Here is a 24,899-nt window from a genome sequence, read left to right on the forward strand (position 1 = left end):
ATCCAAAGCTTACATCTTTATCATGAACTTTGTAACTTGATGATGATCTTCCATTGGTGTCTTCAGTTGTAATTTTCCATTTCAAGTTTTGGTTGGTTCTAAAATGAAATCTTTAAAGAACAAGAAACTAACTTCAAGTCATACTGCAAATGCAACTTTTCTCAAGGCTTATTTTGTCTCTACAAATTATCGTTTGCAAAAATGATATAATTGAAATGCTTTCAAGATACAATAAATCCTTGTTTGATTTTACATTGCACTTGTGATATCAAACCACTAAACATCCTTTGATGAAAATGAAAATATCAACCTTTGAACATTAATTTTTGCATAAATAATGTTGAAGTATCTTTATTTGTTAAAGAATTGGAAGGAAAGAAGAGAGTTTCTATATTGTTCAAAACTATTGAACTACACCAGATGAACCCTTACAATTTCTATTTATAAAGATTAAATCTTAAGGTTGTGATTCTTTGATTATATTATTTCAATCAAATATCACTTTCTTTAATCGTAAAGATATCTTTCTAAATCATTAAAGTTATATTAGTTCATTTGAATGATTATTCTTTACATTTTAATAATAATAATTTTTCATATTTAAAAAAATTACAACTTTTGAACTAGTTTAATCGGTTGTTTTTTAAGGCAATTGAGTACCTCTTTATAATCTCCATTTCTAGTACGTTCCACGAAGCAGAGCAGTTGACTATTACTTTAGGCAATTGACTTCCCTCAATTTCACAATACTAAAAACTTAAAGCAATCGGCAGAGCAATTGATTCCAACCATAGTAGTCGATTGCTTAGAGTAGGCAATTGACTGCTTCTATGTCTTTTGTACCAAGTCCTTGGCACTTTTTTAAAAGGCATAGCAATCATATCCTTTAGTATAGATAGTTAATTGCTCTTCTAAGCATGAACATAGTAGTCAACTAATCTTACTAAAATAATTGACTGCTCCTATGAAATGCCATTTTTTATTGATTCTTTAAATTTATAATAAATCCTATTGATCATGAAACATTTTCTTAATTTATTAAATAACTTAATATGATTTCTTATTAAGTGTTTATTTAATCAAATTATTTTTATATTTTGAAAATATTTGTAACATTATATGTGTTTTCCTAAAAAAAAAATGTATTTCCCCTGCTTGAGATTAATCGTGCATGTAGCACAATCCATTTAAATATATCTTAATGGCATATGTATTAATTTTTTTGTTAATATCCATAATATAGTTTAAAAACTTTATCAGCATTATATGAGTTAAGTTTTTGATTTTTAATTGAAGAAAAAATATATTATACACCATAAGTGAAAATTTTAAATTTTATAAACGGTATTAAAGGATTGACATATATCTCTTTAAAATGTATTTATTCAAATTAAGAAAGTAATTGATTTCTAAATGAACATATACTAATCATTTAACTCTTCTTATGAAATAATATTAATGAATTTATTTTTTTTTGTTTTATTCAATCAAATAGAGTGAAAGAAATTTCTAAATTACATTTCTTATTATTATTTATACTACTAATAAATAAAAAATTAATAGTAGTAGTAAATTCTTAATTTTACTATTACTTTAGCCATTTTGATATTGGAGGTTTTTTACTTTAAAACATGACATTCTACCATACATTTTTCTTATAGTGTAGGAGTTTCATAATTTCTACCCCTTAGGATGGATGAAGATTGGAATTTAGATTTTTTTAAAAATTTTAAAATGGGTTAGGGATTTTAAGGAATTTTCGTATTATTTCTTCATGGCATTTTGAAGAACAACAATAGTATTTCTTTTTGAAAATTTATTTTTTGATTTCTTTTATGTTTTTAATCTTAAAAAATATTGATGGTGATCAATACGGGAAAATAATTTTCTCTTACTTAAAATTGTAATATAAATTTTTACTACTTTATCTAAAGATGAATAATTATTTTTTATTTTTAATTATTTTTTATTTTTGTTTCATGTTTCATTTAAAATTGTTATAACTTTAGCCATTGATTTTAATTGAAAATGTATTAGTCACCACGACCTTCGTCCAAAATTTAACATCATTTTTATTTTAGAATAGAGTAATGAAAATTTTTATTATTTTAATTTAAAGATAAAAAATAATTACGGATATTAAAATTTTAATTTCGCTAAATGATTTTTTTTAAACATATTTGAATGAATTAAACTTAAGTTTGGAATCCATCTTAATAATTATTATTTTTTATGCATCAATCTTTATTAGTAGTATTTTTTAAAGTAACGAAAGAGTAATGAAAAAACTCTTTACCCGCATAAATACGTGCAATTATTATGCAGAGCAATAGAAGCAAAGCAGGAAGAATTGAACAGTAAGCATTTAAAGTAGCATTCTATATTTATTATTTCTATCGAACTCCAGATTTGGAACGTTTCCCTCCTAAGTCCCCATCAAGCAAGGATTCAAACTTTTGACCCACTATTACAAATTAGCTATCCTCCCCCCAACGGCTCCAATCCAAGTAGTGGTAAAAGATATACATACGTTTATTCCTTTGACTCCTTTACCATAACACAAATTCGTCGTCTTTATAGCCGTTGCACTCTCTTTTCTGCTAACGTAACAAAAATGGCAGGCAACCCTTCAGTTTCAGCACAGCTTGACGGAAAACCAGGCAAAGAACCGGCCCCACCAGCTTCACCTTCTTTCAAATGTTCTCCAACGAACCCTCTTGTTTCTTCTTCTTTGAAACGGAAAAGGCCGCCTAAGATTGAGATCCCAAATGTCTTGCAAGAAATCCAAGCCAACACCCTCAAAGTTAAAGATGTTACACCTCAAGACGACTCCGTTTGCTTCAGTGGGTTGGGGGTGGGTGTTTTCTCCGTTAAAGGAAAGAAGAAGTTCATGGAAGATGCGTACAAGGTCGTCTCTTACTTGCATGGAAACTCAAACCAAGTAATATCAGTAAATGGGTTGTTTTTGTTTTTGTAAAATTTTCAACGTTGTCGCTTTTTCATCGAGCTTCAATGAGCAAAATTTGGGCTTTTTTTTTCCTTTGTTGCTGATCTGTAGGCATTTTTTGGTGTCTATGATGGACATGGAGGGAAGAAGGCAGCTGAGTTTGTTGCAGAAAACTTGCACAACAATATTTTTGAGACGATGAAGAAAGCTAAAGGAAATGAGGGGAAGAAGGAGGCAGTTAAGGCTGGTTACCTCAAAACAGATGAGGAGTTTTTGAAGCAGGTAATAGCACTGTGGTCACTATTTTTTTCAATTTTTTATAGATAGACTTTTCTTGTTTACTTTAATTTGCAAATTACTAGAAATCATCGGTTGGTCGAATCATACATTTTCTAAGGAGCTTCTGAGATGGGGAGGGGGTTGTGACTTGTGAGTGAGAAGAACGAGGAAAACCGTGATTTGGTCCTCAGGAACTAAATAGTAGTAGTTGTAGTTAAACTTCTGAAAAATTGGTTCATTAGTTCCTTTGAATTCCAAATTCCTTCTTTATCCATGACCATCTTTATTCTAGTTGAAAGGTAATTGCTTAATAATTTGTCTTGGTCCTTGGCGTTTCTTTGTTCTTGGTACACAAAAGCTGCAGTTAATTATTATAAGGTATGAGAACATGCAAATATTATTTACCGGTCTAAAAATTGAAAGGGTGATGATTAGTGAGCATCAAGCAACCTTCTAGGCTTTAAATTGAATTTATTTTAGCCTTTCCTAACGGTATTCCCATTCATATTTAATGTGTTAGATGCAATCTGTTATGGATGGAGCTATGCAGAATGTGATGGTGGTAGCTTCAGTCTAAGGTTTAGTCATGAAAGACAAGAGCTAAGGTTTTTAACAATTTGGGAAATAAATGCCATGTTGTCATGCCATACTATATAGGTCAATATTCTCATATTATTGGTGTTGCCTCTTGAGCAGTAAAACTTCATATGGTGCAAGTAATTTAAGTTCCTCTACGAGAGAGAGGATGTTTATCTACTTTGAGTGATTCAGTTTTAGCTTGAAACCCCTTTTGAATCACATTCCCAATCAGCAGGTTTTGATAATTACTAGTCTCTATGTGCAGAAGGATGCAGATTAGATCTGACAGATACCTATAGACTTTTCTCAAGATTGGAACATGCGAGGCACTTGTCTTGGCATGTAACTCGTGTATTATGAACATTTCAGACAGGGAATCCAGAAGCCAATGTATGGAAACATGCAAGGCACATGTCTTGGCATGTAACTTGTGTGGTATGAACATTTCAGACAGGGAATCCAGAAGCTAGATATATGCGAATGCATGGAAACATAGGCAAATAGTAATTAGCTGATATATCTATGGCTTAAATTATGATCAATAAATTCTCATAGATGTTTAACTGTCAGATCAATTGACTGATGAATTGTTCTAGGTTTACAAGTCTGTCTTCACACTGATTATTTTACCGGCTAGGTAGGCAAACTATAAATTTAAAAAATTTAAGGATCAACCAATTCAAATTGAGATAATGAATGTGGTTGGCTGAGAATATGCAACACTGTACATAGAATCTAACCAGCATGTTGGGTAAACATATGCTTGTTATAGTCTGTGAGAGGATGTCAAGTGGGGCTTAAGTGAATTACTACTCAAACTAAATTTGGACAAGTTCTTGTATATGTCTTTTATATTGCCAAAATGCTTTGTTAACTATTGGGAATCATTGCAGGATATAGTCAGTGGCACCTGCTGTGTCACAGCATTAATTGAAGGCGAGGATATTGCTATTTCAAACTTAGGAGATTGCAGGGCTGTCTTAGGCAGAGGAGGAGTAGCTGAAGCCCTTACAACAGATCATAAAGCAGAGCAAGAGGATGAAAGAAAAAGAATTGAGAATAAGGTGCCATTTTTTTAAAATTCTCATCCAACCTAATATATAATCTTAGGTTAGGAGCTAATGTGGTTCTGACTCTTACTATGGACATTGGAGCATAGGGAGGATATGTTGAGTTTCACCGAGGAGCTTGGAGAGTTCATGGGATACTCTCTGTGTCTAGAAGTATTGGAGATGCCCATCTGAAGGACTGGGTATTAGCTGAGCCTGACACGAAAATTTTTCGGTTGACTCCTGATATGGAGTTCCTTGTTTTGGCTTCTGATGGTCTTTGGCAAGAGGTAAGAGAAAAAAAAAAGTTTTTCTTCGATAGAAAAAGGAGACTTATTTAAGCACAAAAGTTCCATAAGATGATCATTCAGTAATTTTTTTTGAAAACATCTTAGAATTCACTGCATTTAACATGTTATTAATTTTCTTTTACAGTACATTCCTGCAGTTTCTTATCATTTGTTGGTTTGGCTCTTTTGCTCAAATGCATTTCCATGCCTTGTTTTTCTTATTTTATATACCTTCAATTTTTTAGCTAATAGGATGTACTGCAACTGTGAAACTGCACAGCATTTCCTGGGCTAGTGGTGAAAATGTTAAATGCATGGAGAGGCAGTTTGAAGTGTTTATTTTGATAGCAGCCTCTTCAAAACCACCCCCTCTCCTTTTCCCCAAAATTTTATGAAGCTTTTATCCAGCGATCTCTTTTACTAATACCAGCGTGATCATCAACACATTAGATGTTGCATAAGTGAAATTCTCTACACTAGTCATTCTCTTTTATTAAGCTGCTATGTCACTACTCTTTATTTGCAGCATCATTAGTGAGGTCATGACAAAAGACCATATATTTGACCCATATTTCTGTTGAGGGCAGCGGTTGTTTCTTGTTTGAATTACTTGATTGGGAAATTTGATCTGACTTTTTCATCAGGTTAGCAGCCAGGAAGCTGTTGATCTTGTGACAAGACTATTGGTTGGAAAAAGACTAGCTGCCTCTGCAGGTCTTTGTAAAGATAACGATGAGGACTATGGCTGTGTGAATGTAAGTCCTTCGTCAAAGATACGGAGAGTTTCACTGGTTAAGCAACAGAAAGAGACGAGTCCATCACCAAGATACAAGAAGAACGTTGATAGCTGTAAAGATAATGAAAATGACTTTGGCTGTGAAAATGGAAGTCCTCCGTCAAAGTTACGCAGAATTTCATTGGTCAAGAGGATAAGCATGAAGCCTCAGTCTCCTAGTCAAGAAAACACCAATTTTAAGAAGAGACCATCTTCTACTGGTCTTATGGCTGCTTGCAAGGAGCTGGTGAGCCTTGCTGTGAGTAGGGGTAGCTTAGATGATATCACCATCATGATAATTGATTTAAATCACTTCAAATGTAACACTTAATCTTGCTGATCATATGTTTATTTTTTGTTATTAGTTATTATTTGCGTTTCATAAAGATTTTAGGCGTTGTACAAACCACTTTCATTTGTATAACTATTGTGTAGCAGCAGAGGGCAAAAAAAGAACTCAAGGAATCAGATTCCATAATAATTTTCTGAAATTTCAGATTTCCAGCCAGCAGCAGTCCCTTCATAGCAAATAGAGTAAGTGAAATATGTCATTCCAATTTCCCAAAAAATGAAACTTAAAGGACTGCATAAATTCACCAAAACATTCCCCCAGCAGGATTGCCCATGAGAAGCATTGATAAACATGAGACAGTAGGGGTTGCAATTTGACTGGTTATATATTGAGGATTCTGTTAACCTAGAGTTAGAGAACATGATCATTTAAAAGGATATAAAACATTGATTTATGAAAAAAAAGTGGTTCAATTTAACAATAAGATAATGGTTTCAATAAAATTGAAATCAGCATTCAAGGTTATATTAAATATTATAGCTATGAAATTAAAATTAATAATAAAAATAAATATTTGGATGTAAATAAAACGATTACGATAATGAATATAACAGTCATGTGAGCTGTCAAAGTCAATTGAAAAATATATTTTCTTTTCATTTTTAAACTATGACTATGACTAGAGGAGAATTGAAGGCGACTGCACTGTGTGATGATGTCAGATGCATGTGAAATTAAACTAGCCCGAAAGTGAATAGGCATACAAAAGAATCAAGTATGGAAGGAGATGTATAGCCGTATTTTTATCAGATAAAAATAATTGTTTTTGTAGCTGAATAGTGTGGGAAAATTTTTTTCTTTCCAGGAGAAGTCTGAACTTCAGTGGGCCATTACAGGCAATCATCAGAAGCAACAATATGGTTGATGAGTTGATGGAACAGGAGGTCAGATACTGGAGTCCTGTTTAAAGCTTGAAGCCACACTAGAAACTTTATCCTTAGGCGACAAGATAAGCTACTAAGCTCCAAATCAGACTTCAAATAACTTAGAGTCTGAACGGAAGGATCAAATTGAATCCAACAAAATATCTGACTACTAGTTGCAGTTGATGGGGACTCTTGATACTGAATGGAGAGTCCTTGTCACTGTGACTTTAACTACTGTTATTTTTTTTTTCCTTGAAAAATAAGATTTGGTAAATATCAGTTGTAGATTCTCTGCCTACTTTTCTCCGACTAAATGTAGAATGCTTAAGCTAATAGTCAAAATAATTACATTAAAAATTCAAATACATGAAACATGCATAAGGAAATATATACAAGAATAGGAACATTGTAGTAAGGGTAAACTATAAAAAAGTATGTGGTTTGGCTAAAAAAATGTCTTTTGAGATTTAAAAATTGACAAAAAAAAAATTGATAATTAATTATTACTTTTTAAATCAGATTTAGCCTTATAGGTTTATTAAAAAAATAAAATAAATTAATAAAAAATGATAATATATGTTGAGATTTAAATTTAAAATTATTAAATATCACATTTTAAAATGATTTGATAAACTAATTAAATTAAAACTACGTTTAATAAAATGTCAAATTTTGACCTTGAGGGATAAATTTACCGTGTCTCAAACATGATTTTTTTTTTTTTAATTTACATTTGCAGTAAGTAATTCAAGATATATAATATTTTTTTACTTGTACTATATATTATCTTCACTAGGTACCCTTTTCACCCAAGCCCAGCCCACGTGCTCTACCGTGAAGTCATGTATTTCTTTGAGGAGTAGTAGACTTTCGCGCAGGCTTCAAATATTCATTACGGAGGAAAGGCATCTGTCTGCGTTTTACCTTTGCATGAAAAACACTTATAATTTTCTCCAGATAAAAGCTCATCGTATAGTGAAGCCAAGCCACTTTGAAGAGGGCCATGGAAAAGGTTGAAAACAGAAACAAAAGGGAGAAAAAAACTACAGCTTACAGGGCTTTGCATACGATTTGATTGATTATATAAGTTGTCCTTCCCTCTTCTCTTTCTCCCTCTCTCTCATACCTTACAGGGTGAAATCATTCATTAATCCTCTGGCTCTGCATCTCTAAACCAAATCTTACTGGTGAGATCTTGAGCCAATTCTTTCATACTTTTTTATAAACCAAATAACCGATTCTTCTATGATCAGATCACTATCGAGATCAATCATGCATGATTCCATAGGAATTCCGGCTTGCTTTTCATCTGGTGATCAGAGGCAAGCTGATGAGCCAGCCAGCGTAGGCAGATCAGGCCAGAGCGTTTTTAAGTCAGTGTATCGAACAAAGCTTGCTGGTCAATGTCGTTTGATTACTGTTACATGGTGTAGGAATTTGTTATTACATGGGCTATCTATTTCTGTTCGAGGAACCGATGGGGCCGAGCATTATAGGTGCAAAGTTGAGCTGAAGCCGTGGTATTTCTGGAGAAAACAAGGCTCCAAGCATTTTATTGTTGATGGTAGGACTGTTGATTTGGTTTGGGACCTCAAGGCTGCAAAATTCAATGGTGAGACCGAGCCGCGATCAGATTACTATGTTGCTATAGTTTGTGAAGATGAGGTTGTGTTATTACTGGGTGATCAAAGGAAAGAAGCTTATAGAAAGACAGGTTGCAGGCCATCTCTTATTGAACCAGTGTTGGTCTCCAGGAGAGAACATGTATTTGGTAAGAGGAAGTTCTCAACAAGGGTTAAGTTTAATGACAAGGGTACCTTTCATGATATCTCAGTCGAATGCAACAATAGTATCCGCAGCAATAGCAGCCCTGATGGGTTTGACCCAGTATTGGAGATAAGAGTAGATGGGAAACTAGCTATTCAGATTAAACATCTTCAGTGGAAATTTAGAGGCAATGAGTCCATTAATGTGGGAAAAAATGGAGTAGAAGTTTTTTGGGATGTTCATGATTGGCTCTTTGGTTCAGGTCCAAGGCATGGTCTTTTCATATTTAACCCAATTCCATCATCTTCTGTATCAGGATCATCAATATCAGCTCCATCATCACCTCCATCATCATCATCATTGACATCGATGCCTCTGTCAAATCAGGAATTGAATTCTGCATCAAGGGAATACGATAATGCAAAGGGTTCACGCAGGTTCTGCTTGTTTCTTTATGCCTGGAAGGTAGAATGAAAATTGTACAGTGTCTGGAGCATGTATGTGAATGGGTTCTTGATACATCATCATTAATATATCATCATCATCATTCATGCATCATTCCCTGTGAATCAAAGGCCGCTCATCCTGATTAAGCTCCCATTCAAATTAATAGAGAAGCGAAGGATTAGGCTTTGGTGACCAACACAAGGGCCCAAAGAAAGCTGGAAGATAGTCATTGCTGGACAGGATTGGACAGGCCAGATTGGACGACCTTGGAAGTTTTCCAATAATACTCCAATCTCCAATACCAATCAAGACTTTTCAATTGTTTTGTAATATAGTTATATAGATATATTTTTATATATTTTTTTTGTGTGTCAACAGAGGGTCAACAGTGATTATAGTGATGTATGAATCAGGCAAAAACAGCTGATATGTGGGATGATATTACATGCAGCTGATGGTGATGGAATCACCTATTGATAGAGCCCGTTATACGCGTCCGTGTGCAGCAAATTGGAGTTGTGGTTTCCCTTTTGTCAATAAATGGATGTAGTAGCTTTACATGTGATTTATGGTTACAAGTTTGGAAGTTAACAAGGTAAGTCGATCGTGATCATGTCGAGTCTTGAGTATATTCACATGTACATGTTTCTATGTCATGTATGTATTCCACATGTGAACATGTATGTGTGCATATGGCATCAAAATCTGCACATGAACATGTGGATGTGGTTGATCAAACGATAAACAGAGACAGAAGGAAAAGAAAAAGGAGAGTTCTGGCTCCAACCATGCTGTGTGAAAAAAAAGGTTGTCTGTTGGCATCCTTTTCGAAAAGTTTGTTTAGAAGATAAAAGGCAGTCACATTGGATAAAGATTTCCAGTGATGAGTGGTCCATACTATGAAAGGCCATTTTTCAATCTAATTTAGTTGGTCTAAAAATGCGCCATTAGCATGATAGACCTCTGTATCTAATCTGCAATCAATTTTTTCTTCCCTTTCACAGTAATCTTTACTTTTCCATCGCGTCAGCACCAATTGATAATAGGGTACCCCCGAATATTACAAATCAGTGAAAGGCCAAAAAAAAAAAAAAAAAAATTGCCCAAGGACTTGGCCAGCTGGTTAGGATTGGCATGGGCTTCTGCAACACCTTTCCATCTTTGATTGAAATACTGAGCCACCTCATTGAACGGACTGGCTAGCCATATTTGTCTACCTGAGCTGCATTGATGTGAAATCTGTCCAGAACATAAGGTAGGCAGCCTGCTGGCTCCGTGTTGTGTAACTAAAATGCTCTTCGTCCTTGATTATATAGCTGCACGAAACATCATGTTCTATTTATAATTATGTCATCAATTACTATATAACTTTAACCTAGTGTTTTTCTTGAGAAGAAAAAGATTCTTATCTGACCTTAACAGCATCAGAAAATTGGCGGATTACCTCTGCAGGAACATATGCTTTTACTTGTTCTGTGATCAGGTTAAGCTTATAGCAAGCTATGAGATCGTTTTGGTCAGTGTCAAAGGTGTACAATGCCAGAGGGAAATGCTCCTTGGACAACAATTTATCAAATACCCCTGATATCTTCAATGATAATTCCAGGATTATTCAAGAAATTTTATAGAAATGAAATTGGGATTGCACCTTGCTTAGTGAATATCAGAGATCTTCTATGAAAGTGTGAGAATTGAACCAACTGTACATGCAATTATATTGGAATGACCCCACTTTGAGAAATGGTTGTGTTTTGTGGCCTGATGATTGATCCGGCATTTGCAAAGTTGGTTCCATGGCTGAAATTTGAACCCACCAGAATGAAAGCAACAGTAAATACGTCATTTTATCAATCTAGCCCGTTAAGACCGGCATGCGCTCCATGACATATGGCTGACACGCAACAGGACCAGTGTTTACTAGCCTGAATTATAGTATGGAACTGATTAAACGCATCCGCAACATAGGCTTTAACTTTCTTTCTTTTCTTCCTCTCCCTTGCATGCACCAAACAAATGGCCAAAGGCCTCCTTTTATGATGGTGAATGGTCCGGCCATGCCTTAATAAAGAGTCAAGAATATATGCTAATTGACATTCAACAAAAAAATGGCTGCACATGAAAAATATAGTGGCTGGTGGAATTTAAGCCGCTGTCCAACAAATATATAGTCAGAAACACGTACAGAATCAGAAATGAATCAATAGATTAGCAGATAAACTGGGAAATTTACAAATTGAACCTTTGACATGGGTATTAAGCATGTTATAAACCTTTTGAATCCATGTTTTGCTTCGGTTCTGAATTAAGCATTTCATTATTTGTAGGCAGTTGTAAACTAGTATACATCACTTCATTAAAAAAAACTGAATGAAAATAGTCCAAAAGTTGCATCTCAATCATGTCACACCAAAAAAAGAGCAGCCCGAAATTCACCAACAACCTCTACCTCATGAACAATACACCAGATTATCTGTACAATAAAACATTCGAAAGGAATCTCAACAATAAACTGGTGAATCCCACAATGTTTGTTACACAAAATTTGAGTCCAGAAATATAGGCTCCTTGCTTTAAAAAACCAAAAGAAGGCCAAGAGAAAGAAGAGGGTTAAAAAAGGTAGTGGAATGGCCATTTTACATAGTTTCAAGATGTAACAATAGATTATGTCGGAGTTCCCTGTTCCAATACTCAAGAATTCTTGCTCCACTTTACCAGAGCAAAAAGAAGAGAACAATTAAAAAGAAGTGAGTCGACAAAATATTATCAGTCTAGGTGGTCACAAGTGGAGGACAGAATTTAAAAAACCATTGCCAATTGTGGTTCACCATCTCTCCCTTGATCTTGACCTGCCATATAAAACAACATAATTTCATTAGCCATTGATTAATCTGATTTCTATGAGCAGATATGCAAACTCTAATATTCTAATAAGCAAAAGAGCATCGGTAATGCAATGAAAGAGCAACAAATGGCCAATATTTAGTTAGACATCTCAAAACATGATATATAGATAACGAAATTGGAGAGAATCAAAGCAACAGTCAATACTTCATTTCATCAAGATGTATCAGTTTTATGCAGGAACAAAGGAAAATAGTCTTAAGAATGTTATGAATTTGCACGGTTTCTAAGACAAAAAAAACGGATTTCAGATCTGCATGAAAAAGGACCTTAGAATACCACAAACTCCTAAATCTTGCTTCTCCTGTTTATTATATCTATAAAGTGAAAAAAAAAAAAAAGGCAAATACATATATGTATACACATTCAGCTACCGAGGTCAAGTTTTTCATGAAGACTGGATAAAGAAAGAGCAGAAATAAATGAGAGATTATACTGGTAATAATATCCATACCTATCCAAATCTCTGTTTCCCAGAAATCCTCTATCCCAGCCACCTTGAAATCCTCCCTGAAATCCTCTTCGGTCATCACCAGGCCTTGTCCATGCATCTGCAGTCCCACGAGATCTAGGCCTATCCATGAACTCCACACTTCTAGAGCCATCAATTGACCCAGACTGAGAAGGTGGTCTATCAGGGAAGCTGCCAATCATGCCAGATCCAGAACCAGGCCTTTCAACAGCTTTTGGCCCAAATCTAACTTTGTCATTCAAATCTTGGATAAGTGTCTCTAATTCCCTTTCTTTGTGAAGTAGAGTGCCATATAAAATGGGTTGGTCTCCAGCAGATTCTGCTTTTGGTGTTGAATTTTTCTCAAGCTCCTTTAGATTATCTATTTCTTTTTTCAGTATCTTTTCCTCCTCTGTTTCTGGCCTGAAACTTTTTCTCATTAGAAATGAAGAATATAGTGGTGTGGGCAATATATTCAGAAGCTGCTTGTGAGCAACAAAGGAACAAAATGTTGAGCTAGCACATAGAACAATTGGGGCATCTGCAACCATCTAGATGACAACCTTATAAATCACAACGAATAACACCTCGGAGATTGTGTAGTCACATTGATACAACAAAAGATAATGTTGGATTAAGGTAATTCAAAGAGAAATAAGACTAAACAAAAGAAGTATACAAATTGAAATATCACACAAAGATTTAACACAAGCACATATACACATAAACGGAACAAGGTTGTAACTGGAGGAATGACAAAAAAAAGGACTACACCTAAAATAAATAAGCACTTCAAGAACCTTAAAGAAGCATAGAAACCTGGCAGAGTGATTGTACAAATTGCTGGGATGGGAGGAAAGGGTAGTACATCATCATATCTTTTAATCTTGGACCAAAAAACAACATAATGTAAAGTTAATAGGTGACCATTTCCTATGTGACTGCTGGTGCATATGCTATCCACATGTGCCCCAAGTTGATCTAGGGTAATCTCAGCATACAAAGGACTTCTGAACAGTGTTTATGGATGGTGTATTTGTGTTGACTTCCTGCACCAGAAGGCAATCAAGTGGAGAAGACAACAAACCAAAAGCAACATTGCATTATAACATTTTCAATTTGGTAAATGTATGTAAATTTTGGACCATGCAGAGAGCTAAGCTTAGATGCCAAGAAAAAGAAAATAGAAAGAGGAATCCCCTGGCCAACCCAGAAAGGAAGGGAAAAAAAAAATTTACTTCCCTAGCCCACAAAAAAGGAAAAACTGGATCAACCGTAATTTTTTATTCAACAAGCCCCTAAACTTATGGTACCATAACCAAGAATATATTTCAGTCACAATTGTGCAGGATGCACATTCATAAATGAAAAAAAAAAAAAAAAAGAATAGAACAACACGTGTTCATTTAATAAATGAAAAAGCTACTCAAGCTTGATTCAACCGTAACATCTGTTGGGAACTCATACCTAATTCATAAATTAGTTTCAAGTACTTCCGCCACTACATGCATTTCAAAAAAATCCGCTCAATCACTACATATTCTGTTTAGTTGATTCAGTTGTTTGCAGGTAGAACAGCTTTGCAACACTAAACAGATCAGTTCTGTGTTGTCTAATCAAAGATGTAAGCACAAAAAACACCAAATATCTCCTAGAACTCCATCCCCACCCCACCCCCCAAACAAGAAAAAAAATACAGACCCTAGAACAACTCAATTCCCAGCAGGGTAGAGACTTGCCATGCACAAACTATTGTATTTTACACTATACTGATACACCCCCTTAAGTACAACTCAACCCTTTACAGAGAATAGATATAGAGGAATGTAATGATACCGGAAAATTCATATGCAACATAGAATTGATGGCAACAATCTGACTGTGAACTATGATTCAGTGGTTCCAAAGAAATATTCGGGATAACACCAAAAAGTCAAACTATATTAAGAAAAAAAAATCAGGAACAATTATATTTTCTAGGTTTAAAGCAACATCATTCAATAAAATCTAAGGTCATACTCGAATATTATTCATTAATGGATATTTGAACTGTTCTACATCAACTTCAAAGTCTTAGCAACAATGGATTGCTTAATAGACAACATAATACACACACTAATTAAGGAGGATAAAAGAATCAGCAATGACAACAATGTGATAACAGATAAAGGAATTTACTGAAGCAAATATGCTAGGCAATTAAGCATCTTCAAAACTGTCATTAATAACAACATTAAAGGAAACAGATCAAAATCAATTCAAACAAAATGCCACCAAGACCATTTGGCAATAAATTATGAACAAAATGAATAGAGAAATGCAATCCAAACCTGTCCATCCTGCGACGTTCCAGTTCAAGATCAATTTTACGCCAATCCTGACCCCGCTCCTCTAGCAAAATTTCTCTAGGCTTAGCATCTCCAAACGGATTCACCTTTGGCCTCGGCTTCACTACATTTTCAATCCCTTGCTGCTGGGGACCTTCGGACCTGCTGGATTGTGAACTTGATGGCCTGCTGGAGTGAGAGCTGGTAGGCCTACTAATTGCCTTCTTTGCTTCAATCTCATAATCCAGCTTCTTCCAATCCAATCCTTTCTGCGCCAACACCTCTTCCCTAGGCCTCGCTTCCCCGAAAGGATTCCGCTTATTTGTCTTAACCACTGGCTCATTCACTTCCCCTCTAGGTAGATCCAACACTAATCTAGGCCTTTCCTCTCTGAATCCACCCCCATCACCACCTCGGGTCCATCTACCAGTCTCCGGTCTAGGGTCACGAAAACCGGAACCAAACATTGAAGATCGAGCTGGAATTGTCCGTTTTCCAGCTGTCCAATTATCAACCTCATCGGCCATAGAGATTCCACCACCACCTCCAGTTCCAAGCCCATCGTATCGATTTTGTCGGCCCGAATCAAACGAAGGAATCGCTTTCTTTGCCATCGCCCAATTATCCGCCTCATCGGCACGCGAAGGCTGATCGTAATCAGAAAACCTAGAAGGGGGACCCCGTCGTTCTTCATCAAAACCTCCGTACGACCTCCTTCCGGAGCCCCATGACTTGTCTCCGTCGTCACCGTCACGCATAACCCGAGCCGCTGGTGGACCAGACCTCGCATAAGAGGAAAACCCACCTCCGAGACGACCATACAGCATTTCCTCGGCGGAACGTTCTTTGGGTCGGGTCGGGAGAAGCATCATCTCTTCGGGTGTCAGCCTGTTGTATTCCATTGCCCTATCACCACCACCAACTCCGACGCCGCCGGACGACGAATATGTTCCCATGTTGAACTCCGAGAGAGTCATTTTCTTCTTCTTCGGCTTCGCGCTAACGGCTTCCCTTAGGCTCGGAAAACTCTGCGATTCAGCCGTGGGCGCAGCAGCTGCGGCTTCCGCAGCTTCACGTTCCTCCTCTTCTTCTCGCTCGGCCTCGGCGGCCCACGCGCCGATGCCACCCCAGGGTTTCGACATTTTTGAAAAAAACTATATTATTTCTTCTTTTCTGTTTTTGTTTTGTTTTTTTTTTTTTTTTTTTTCCTTTTGGAGATCTGGGAAAAGTAAGCAAAATGGGACGGAGATCTAAAAGAGAGGGAAAAAAAAAGAATTGAGCTGGGGCTCCGTTAAGCGATCCGGAGCTCGGATTGCATTTAAAGAAGTTAAGAGCGGGTTACAGTCACTTTTTCTTTTTTCTTTTTTTTTTGTGACAAAAATTTTAGTTGGAGAGAGGGTGCCAATGGGTTAATAGAATGCAAACGCACGGGAAAGGAAGTGAAATGCACGGTCCAATGAGAGATAGGCTTAAGGAACACTCTGATGTATCACGCAGTTGGGTGTACCGTACTGTACCGGGTGTAAAGTGGAGCCCACTGAACTCTTTGACTTATAGGTTTTGGACGGTGGGGATGGTGATGAGAATCTTTGCCCTTCTGATTTCTTCGAGTGCTAAACTTTTTTTCCCTAAATTTTAAGGAAGCCGCCTTTATGGTTTGTGTAAAGGTAGGGGCCAAAATTATAGGTATCAAATTGGCCGAACAGCCCTCGATCTAGTCTTATTCTGCAGTAATGGGCCGTTGCAAACACGGTTCATATATTATGTTTGTGTTTTGTTGGATTAGGAGTTTCAAACGGCATAAGCTTGTCAAGTATCAATGCCTACACGACACACTGGTTAGAATGACAGGACACACAAATAAAAATGCTTCATGTCATGTCAGTTTATAATCATTTACGTCTTCTTTAGAATTCTTCTTTTATGCTTTGTTTGATTGTGAGAAAGAAAAGGAGAGCTAAAGAACTACAATGAAAACGATAGTCTTCGAAATCATCATAGATTCCAACTGCCATTGAAAGCAACTAATATCAACATTTATAGGCAAAAAAGCTCTACTCGAAAGTCAGAAATGTTATGCCCCTGCCTCCTCTTCTTCTGGCTCTTGGTCATGTTTATGGGCCAGCATAAGAGAAAATTATTGGCCACCACTTCTAAGTAATTAGAGATTGATCTTTAGTTTCCTTGGCAGGGTATTTTGCAGGTTTTGACCTTTTTTTTCTTGGAAGCCAACTGTGAGATACATCCACTTTGGCCACAGACATTATGAAAGTTAAAAACAGGTTATTTTTCTTCTTTTCAATTGATTAGAGAATCATTTCTATGTACTAATGGAATCGCCATTGCCTTTATCATTCTTCAAGCTCGAGCCCTCTTCTAATAATCACAAAATTATTGTGCAGCAGTGCAGGCGTGCTCTCCTTCATGCTTCCAGCTGAAACTCCACCATTGCTTCCTTTGGCTTTTGATTTTTTTTTTTTTTTTTTTTGTGGAAGAACGTTGGGGGATTTAGTAACATAAAGGCAGGCTGTTGTGCTAAAGAAACAAATTGAGATGGTTGGATTCTATCACATGGCTAATTACTTAAACTGTTTGATGTGATTGAAAGAATTCCATACTGGATTTACCACGAATTTCCACTAGATGGGAGAATTAGATCAAAGGGTAACTCAAAGTAAACTACTTCAACAAAGTGGGAAAATGCATCATATATCCTTTTGGTGAAATCTGAAAAAAAAGAATTTAGGTCAGAGCATGAAGGCAAAGAAAAAGCAGCAACTGTTTGAAGTCCAAAACTATCACCAGACATCATTCGTTACTCGAGATTCTGTTAATTTGCTTCTCCGACTTTTCTTTATTATATCTGTTATTTGGATTTTTCATGGCAAAAAGGGCAACTTAATAGAAACTGAGCAGAAGTGAAAAAAGATTATGCTACTCTCAACTAAAACCAACTGTGTTCTTAAACGTTGTGTCATTAAAGATACTCTCCACAAAATAGTATAAAAGGCAATCTTATCTCGGATGAATTTTATTTAGTTGATTTATATAATTATCTTTAAAAATGATATTTATTAAATTTAAAATTTAAATCCCAATATGTAACTAAGATTTCTTTTGTTTAAATGAAAAAAAGAATAAGGGGTATCTGCTACATAATTAGTTATTGCTTTGAAAATATATAGAATCTGTCATATTAGGTTGAATCAAAGGAGGTTTTTTTTTTTTTTTTTTTCAAGTGAAACTAAAAATTATTCAAAAAGAAATCATTCAGTTGGACATAGTAAATTGGAGGAATGAAGTGATACAATTATCATTCCTACAATGTTTAATACAAATATGGCCCTCATCCCCATTTGACACACTATTTTTCTTGTACAACAACAGAAGCAGCCGCATAATATGGCCCGCATCTCCATTTGATGCAATTGCTTAAGAATGAAAATGGAGACATGACATGAGAGATAAGGCAGAGTTATCCGACCAAAAGCTTTTCAATGTTAATCACAAAGCAGAACAAACAAAGTACAACTATGCCTCTCCACTGCTATTGATATCAACTGTTTTGCCACTCCAAAGTTTCCACTCCAAATTTCATCGTATTTACATGATGTTCCATTCAAGATTTTCCAGGGAAGTACCTTAGCAAGGTCTGCTATGTTAGCAGATATCACATCCTTCTCTGGGTTCAAATTGAGAAATGCAAGAAATATTTCTACTGAAAAAGTTTGAAAAAGATCATTAAAACGAGAAAGAACTTTCAAATAGGACAATATTCTCAAGTTTGGTGCTCGGATCTGCTGTATAAATTGAAAAAAAAAAATTTATCAACAGTTCCAAGTATATCAAACCTCTTCTTCCAGTTGCAATCCAAGAACGAATTCCATTGGAACCAACATCAGCCGCATGAATAGTCAAAAAGTATTTGGAAATTAAGAAAAATGTAAACCTAACACAAATAAAGTACCCAAATCTTGAAGATCTTTAAAACAGTTCATCTAACACCAAATGTATCACCTTCCAATGAGTCCACTGTTGCACATAGACCAGAACAACTGTTCACAAGGACTCCATTAGCATTCAACTCCACAACTGAGAATTTCAGAATGGAAGCATTAGACTTGAAGACTATTTTATATGAACCTAGCCTAGAAAACACAGTCATCAATAACAAGATACAAAACATTTACTGTATAATGTAAGTATTTAAATTAGTTATCTGATAAGGGTCAGATATGTTTCATGCTGACCAGTATGAGTTGATAACAACTAAGTCCTGGGATTGAGCATTTATGACAGTACTGTAACGATTCTTCTTATTAGGGATAAAGGAGCTACTTGAATGGAGCTGTATTTTGGTCTCTCATCATGGTTTGACTATGTTTTACACCAGCTGTCATCCTATTGCAACCCTCCTCACTTTATCTAGGCTTGGGATCGACAGGGTGGCGCAAGAAAATTCAAAACTACGGCTTAAAATAATTCCTTTTTTTGGCCTTTCGTACAGTTGACCCCAAAATTATGGGATAAAAGGCTTAGATTGTTGTTGTTCTTCTTGTTGAATGGAATTGTATGTAACACAGTTTCAATAAACCCATTTTTTAGATTCTATTTTCCTTGATCACCTTTGGGTAAATTTCATATTAATATTTCAACTGTGTTTTCTTCCTTTCTTTTTAATTGAGACAATTTCTCTACTTTGTAAATTTACCAATATATAATACCTGATTAGCATCCCCCTATCAAGATGAGAAAGAACCTACCCCAAGTTCTTTTGAAGTAAGCCTCCTTCTTGGAGAAGCATCCAAGCATAATTCCATACCATCACTCACTAATAAATGGAGTGTTCCCTGATATTTCTGCTTGTAGATCATCTCTTCACCCCTAAATAAGTTATCCAACATTGAATAAAAAATTGCATAAGTTACAAAAAATGAAAGGAAACAAGCTAACAAAGAAACATAAAAATAATTACGAAGCCAGAAGAGTTTTTCTCTTGTAAAGGCACGGTGTTTCCTCAAATTTGCTCTCCAATTTCTCTTTCCAGCAGATTTGTTCAAGATCTTGGTCAAGAGCTTTAATTGACCACCCATATGCTTTAGGATCCTTGCAGGTAGTAAAACCCAAAGCTCCTGTATTTAACATGGCCCCTTCTGCCAAATTCCGGGAGAGAACCTTATTCTGACTTTCTAGATCCCTTTATGCCACTAATATAAGGAAACTGTAAAAATAACAAAATAGCATGTTAACATTAGTCTCATTGAAGTTCAATTTTCCAAAAACTATGTCCATCCATTAAAGTTTACATGCCTCCATGTTGTTTAAGCTAAAAGAGTTTATCTCAAGCAGTGTAGGGTTTGTGATCAGATTGTAAGTGGCTTCGTCCAGATTTCTTACATCTCCTCCGAACATGAGAGGTGACTTGGCCATAGCCCATAAAGTCATCTGTGACAAGAAAATGCCAAAGTCAACATAAATATCTATTTTTAGTGCAAGTAATAGAAGACCAAATCACAGGTATTTACAGAAACATACCTGAGTTCTTTGCTCATCTAGATTAAGATTACATGTTCTGTGTGGACCTTCGTTTGAACCTAGAATGCAAGAAGTATCCAATTATTTGTGGCTCTTCATGTATTCTAGCTAAGCCCTCACATAGAACCACCTAGTTAAAGATGCTTTGCAACTAAAAGTGTCATCAATGCATAAACAACTTGGTTGGGCTTTTCTCATCAACAAAACATGATCTCATATAAGATGTATGTTTCAAAATTTGATTCTAGGGAATGCCATAGCCCATAAGGCCAAATACGTTCTTTTCAAGTATAAGTTGCTCTGGAGGACTGAATATGTCTCAATTATATTCTTCATGAAATGTGGAAATGTTGATTGCATGCAAGCAAACAATTACCGTTTACCCAACTGAGGGTTAACTGCAAGCATCTTATCATCACTTTTAATTAATTGATAAACACACTGGGTTACTAAGTTGTGATTTTGCTTCAATCAATCTTATAACCTGGATCAGTGAGCCATCCCAATGGTGACATATCCAAGTCAGGCCATGACCTCCCAAGCAAGCCCTTGGCACCTATCATTTGGTAGGTAGAGAAATCTATGAAATAAAAGCCAAAAATATCAGGTTACATGAAAGATAAAGAAGCAAATTGCACTAAAATGTAAAAGAAGCAAAAGTTAAAATTTCATCTGGAATATAAACTCTTAATCTTATGGGATACTTCATTCACCTGGAAATGTCAAAATGGGAAACAACATCTCTCCATGTATCCCAATCATCCCTGGTAATCCTGTACATGTTAACTAGTCCACTCACATCTTTAGCCATAGCTGGTGTCACACTGGTACCAGGGGACAATGAATATAAAATGGGGCGATCAAGCTTTCTCAGAACCGGCAGGACACTTTGGATAATATCTCCCTTCAGAAATTTTAACATGACTATCACTAGGTTTACCATGAACCACTGCATACCTCTGACACAAAGCTTATCTCATCTATATCCAAATCATCACCAAATGCACAGTCATGTTTTACTGCAAACAGAAAAACAAAGGAAATGAAAGAAATAGCATCAGAAGGATTCAAAATATGCCACCGCAAAAAGGAAATTTATCTGATCAAGGTGTCCATTTGTGATTGACACAAATAACAAGGATTTATGTGCCTCATTTGGGATGAATTTTGTTATGGTCCTCTCAGACTTTCCATTTTCTCCCCTTAGCCAGTTTCTAAGATTAAAAATGACTAGAAACGCAGGCTTTTCGAGAAAGGGAATAGATCCCAGCAAGCTGAAAAATGCAAACATAAATTTATCATTTTTAATGTTATTCAAAACACGCTATAAAACTATATTTCCCAGGGCATTCAGTCATAATTTTTTTCACAATTCAACATATTGTAATGAAACTGAGTAGGAAGACTTTAACATAATTGTTAACATTACCAAAATCAACTCCCCACTCAGCATATTGGAGATAAAGTGACCTCAAGAAGGCTCTTCCAGCTTCCAGCTTGGTATTTGCACTGATGAAACCATGTGACATCCAAGCACAAGCCCTCTCCTTGAGCCCTATATCTTTTGCTGTCCACTGTCTACCAGATTCTTCATAGGCAGAGCCCTAATAAAAAGATAATAGAAAGAAAATAAAAATTCAAACACAAGTATCAATGCTACTGCTTCAAATTTTTTAAGTTTCTTGAAATCAACCTTTAACATTGCCATTTTACATTTTAAAAATTCAAAATATTTTTGAAGCCACCGTGCAGAGAATAAAAAAGAAGTAACTCGTAATAGGCGTACAGGATAGTACCTTCACAGTGTCTAAGATGGGGGTGTTTGCATTAAAAGCTTGCAGGCTTAGCCCTCTCATGACATGAACTCCAAACTTCAAACCCATGCTATGTACTTTCTTGGCTACTTCTGAAAATCCTTTCCCACTTTTGGATGAAGGCCATCTCTCCGGGTCAGGGATCAGCCTCCCCCATTCATCTTTTACATCAAATCCCTGAGAATCAGCGTAAGCACCTGCCAGCTTTCTTCTATACCAAAGGTAATGCACCACTACATGCTGTGTACAAGCACAGGGATAAAATGAAGAAAATAAAATTTTTTATTCCGCATAAAAGTTTCCACCTCCATAATGGTAAGATATCAATAAAAAATCCAAGGAAATCAATATGCAGCCATCAGCCATGTCATACCTCATATCCATGTGGCTTAAGACGGTTAGAAATGATTTCAGCACTTTGCAAGAACTCTTCCTCAGATATGGTCCAGCAAAAGGAATTGTAAGAGTTCCAACCTCTTGGTGGGGTGCTAGCATGCTCTGGTTCAACCACTGATTGTGCTTCAGATGGTACCCTGAAACTAGTAATCATCATCATAACTTTAACACTAAAAGGAAATCGAGAATCATTATCAGACATCAACTAATTTAATGAAATGGTGAGTCATGTAGCAAGGTGTATCAATGTTGATATCAGGGAAAAAAAATCATTCAAAAAGAAAAGTAGAAGAAAAAAAAAGAACTGATATTCTACCAGTCCAGTCTAACAAACTTCAATTTTTTCATACAAGGAATCCATAGATTACAGATTCATATTTGCCCAAGTTAGTAAAGCCCTGTATGGTTCAAGAAGATACCATATAGTTGACACAGCAAAAGAAAAATAGAATCTTACAAAAATTGAAAATAGTGTTTTGATAGTATCATAAGCTAATGTTATACATCTTCCATTTACACCCTCCACTCATCTCATCACAGCCATCCGTTCCCTGGAGGACCCCAATTAAGAGACGGCTTTGATAATATGAGCGGAAATGACGAGGAAGAATTTCAGCATCAGTCATTTGCGTTTACCATGCGAAGAATTGCTTCTCAATTTATGATCAGTTTCATGAGCAAGGAATTTTGAAACGACTTTGCTGCTAAAAGCAGCACCATAAAAACAATGCAAAATTAAGATGCCAAAATACTCTTTTCTTTAAAACAATTATAACTTTAAAATTGTAAATGAAGCGATGCAGCGCGAACTTCTTGGTGTTTCTAAAGTGGGTTCTTTTATATGTTCACTTTTCAGGTTCACAACATTTTAAACTTTAACTGAAACATTAGCTAAGTCAGTAGCAGTAATTTTGATAAAAAAAAAGAAATGAACCAAATGATCAATCAAAGCCATTGAATTAGTATCAGCCGCATAATTTAAAGCAAATGATAACCCCATCGGCAATGGAATGGGGGGAGAGAGAGAGAGAGAGAGAGAGAGAGAGAGAGCACCTGCAGAGAGAGGGAGTGGAGAAGAAGAAACAGAAGAAGCTCAAGACCAATATCTTCATGGTGATTCCGTCTATCTCTGAGTGTTGCTGACCGTGTCACGCTAGACTGTTGAGCTTTTAACTAGTCTTCTTTTTTTTTAACATTTTCATTCACTCATTCAACTTGGTGATGACGTGTCGATATTGCTCAAACGACGATAAGACACTTGTTGAATCTCTAATCTCCATCCTGATTCCTGTCTCGACTCTCAAGCATTTCACCACTGAACAACTAGACCAGACAAGACAATAACGCTTTCACATGAGGCATGATCCACGCTCTCACGGCCAGCCAAATTTATTTTCAGCCCCGTCTGGTTTCTTCTAGACGGCTAAAAAGTTACTCCATTGAGTTTCAAGAACAGGGGAAAATCATTTCTCTTTCCAATAGTAATAGTACTCTTATTCAGTTCACTGATGTTTTACACAACGTCCTGATGCTTGAAGACACAACGTCCTGATGCTTGAAGATACAAAGTAATCTACTTCGTTACGTATATGAAATATGCTAAAATCGATAGATAAAGAATGGGCAAATATGTTAAAAAATTAATCTCTTGTTTTTGGGGACAAAATTGCTTGTGCTGTGTTTCCCGGCAGAGGCAGCCCTCAACATGCCAATTTCACTTCCTGCTCTGACAGGCCAATAGCTTTCTGCACTCCATACCAAGTTCTTTATGGCTTCTGGATAAAAGAATTTTGGGTAAATTATATGTAAGTCGTTAGGTTTTGAGCCCAATTCAACCCAAGTTCATTAACATTAAAAATGAACAATCCACCTCAAAATTTTTAATTCTATTAATTGATTTTACACAATTATAAAATTACTCAATTATTAATCTTACTAAACTCAAGTTTTTTTTGACAAGTTTTTTCCTTCGTTATTTTTCTTTTTAACCTCTTGTTTCTTTTGTCTTTTGATTGTCCTTCTCAATCTAGATTTTTTTTCAATTTATTTCAATCGAAAACATCTAAATTATTTTTGTCAAAAGTTCTTCAAATTTGAATTAATTTTATCTTTGTTAAAATTGAT

General features: G+C 35.7%; 3 protein-coding genes and 1 pseudogene across 5 annotated transcripts; 2 read left to right on the forward strand and 2 right to left on the reverse strand.

The window, feature by feature from the left end:
- Positions 1–2,511: 2,511 nt before the first annotated feature.
- LOC111287076 (putative protein phosphatase 2C 14) lies at positions 2,512–6,431 on the forward strand. Of its 2 annotated transcripts, none has more exons than XM_089759932.1 (5): positions 2,512–2,908; positions 3,059–3,229; positions 4,699–4,869; positions 4,965–5,144; positions 5,789–6,431. In XM_089759932.1, the coding sequence occupies exons 1-5, from the start codon at positions 2,615–2,617 to the stop codon at positions 6,248–6,250; spliced, it is 1,278 nt and encodes a 425-aa protein (XP_089616058.1). In that variant the 5' UTR covers positions 2,512–2,614; the 3' UTR covers positions 6,251–6,431. The 2 variants fall into 2 exon arrangements, with proteins under 2 accessions (XP_089616058.1, XP_089616057.1); XM_089759931.1 differs by having other exon boundaries at positions 2,514–2,941.
- A 1,563-nt stretch (positions 6,432–7,994) lies between these two features.
- LOC149519342 (uncharacterized) lies at positions 7,995–10,028 on the forward strand. The gene has a single exon (XM_089759933.1). It carries the CDS (start codon positions 8,383–8,385, stop codon positions 9,376–9,378), a length of 996 nt encoding a protein of 331 aa, XP_089616059.1. The 5' UTR covers positions 7,995–8,382; the 3' UTR covers positions 9,379–10,028.
- Positions 10,029–11,836: 1,808 nt separating this feature from the next.
- On the reverse strand, positions 11,837–16,390 carry LOC111287075 (eukaryotic translation initiation factor 4B2-like). The gene is made up of 3 exons (XM_022877289.2): positions 15,034–16,390; positions 12,707–13,126; positions 11,837–12,197 (listed from the first exon to the last, which is right to left on the reverse strand). The coding sequence occupies exons 1-3, from the start codon at positions 16,170–16,172 to the stop codon at positions 12,173–12,175; spliced, it is 1,584 nt and encodes a 527-aa protein (XP_022733024.2). The 5' UTR covers positions 16,173–16,390; the 3' UTR covers positions 11,837–12,172.
- Positions 16,391–18,310: 1,920 nt separating this feature from the next.
- LOC111289010 (uncharacterized) lies at positions 18,311–24,577 on the reverse strand (annotated as a pseudogene). The gene is made up of 15 exons (XR_016341891.1): positions 23,829–24,577; positions 22,753–22,918; positions 22,362–22,619; positions 21,995–22,169; positions 21,523–21,584; positions 21,279–21,469; positions 21,050–21,147; positions 20,566–20,624; positions 20,341–20,475; positions 20,006–20,251; positions 19,794–19,914; positions 19,281–19,378; positions 19,056–19,178; positions 18,882–18,943; positions 18,311–18,748 (listed from the first exon to the last, which is right to left on the reverse strand). The product of XR_016341891.1 is annotated as an uncharacterized LOC111289010 (transcript).
- Positions 24,578–24,899: the final 322 nt, after the last annotated feature.

This window comes from Durio zibethinus, chromosome 4, assembly GCF_047325235.1.
Source record: "Durio zibethinus cultivar Kanyao isolate XHJ-2024 chromosome 4, ASM4732523v1, whole genome shotgun sequence".
NCBI lineage: Eukaryota > Viridiplantae > Streptophyta > Magnoliopsida > Malvales > Malvaceae > Durio > Durio zibethinus.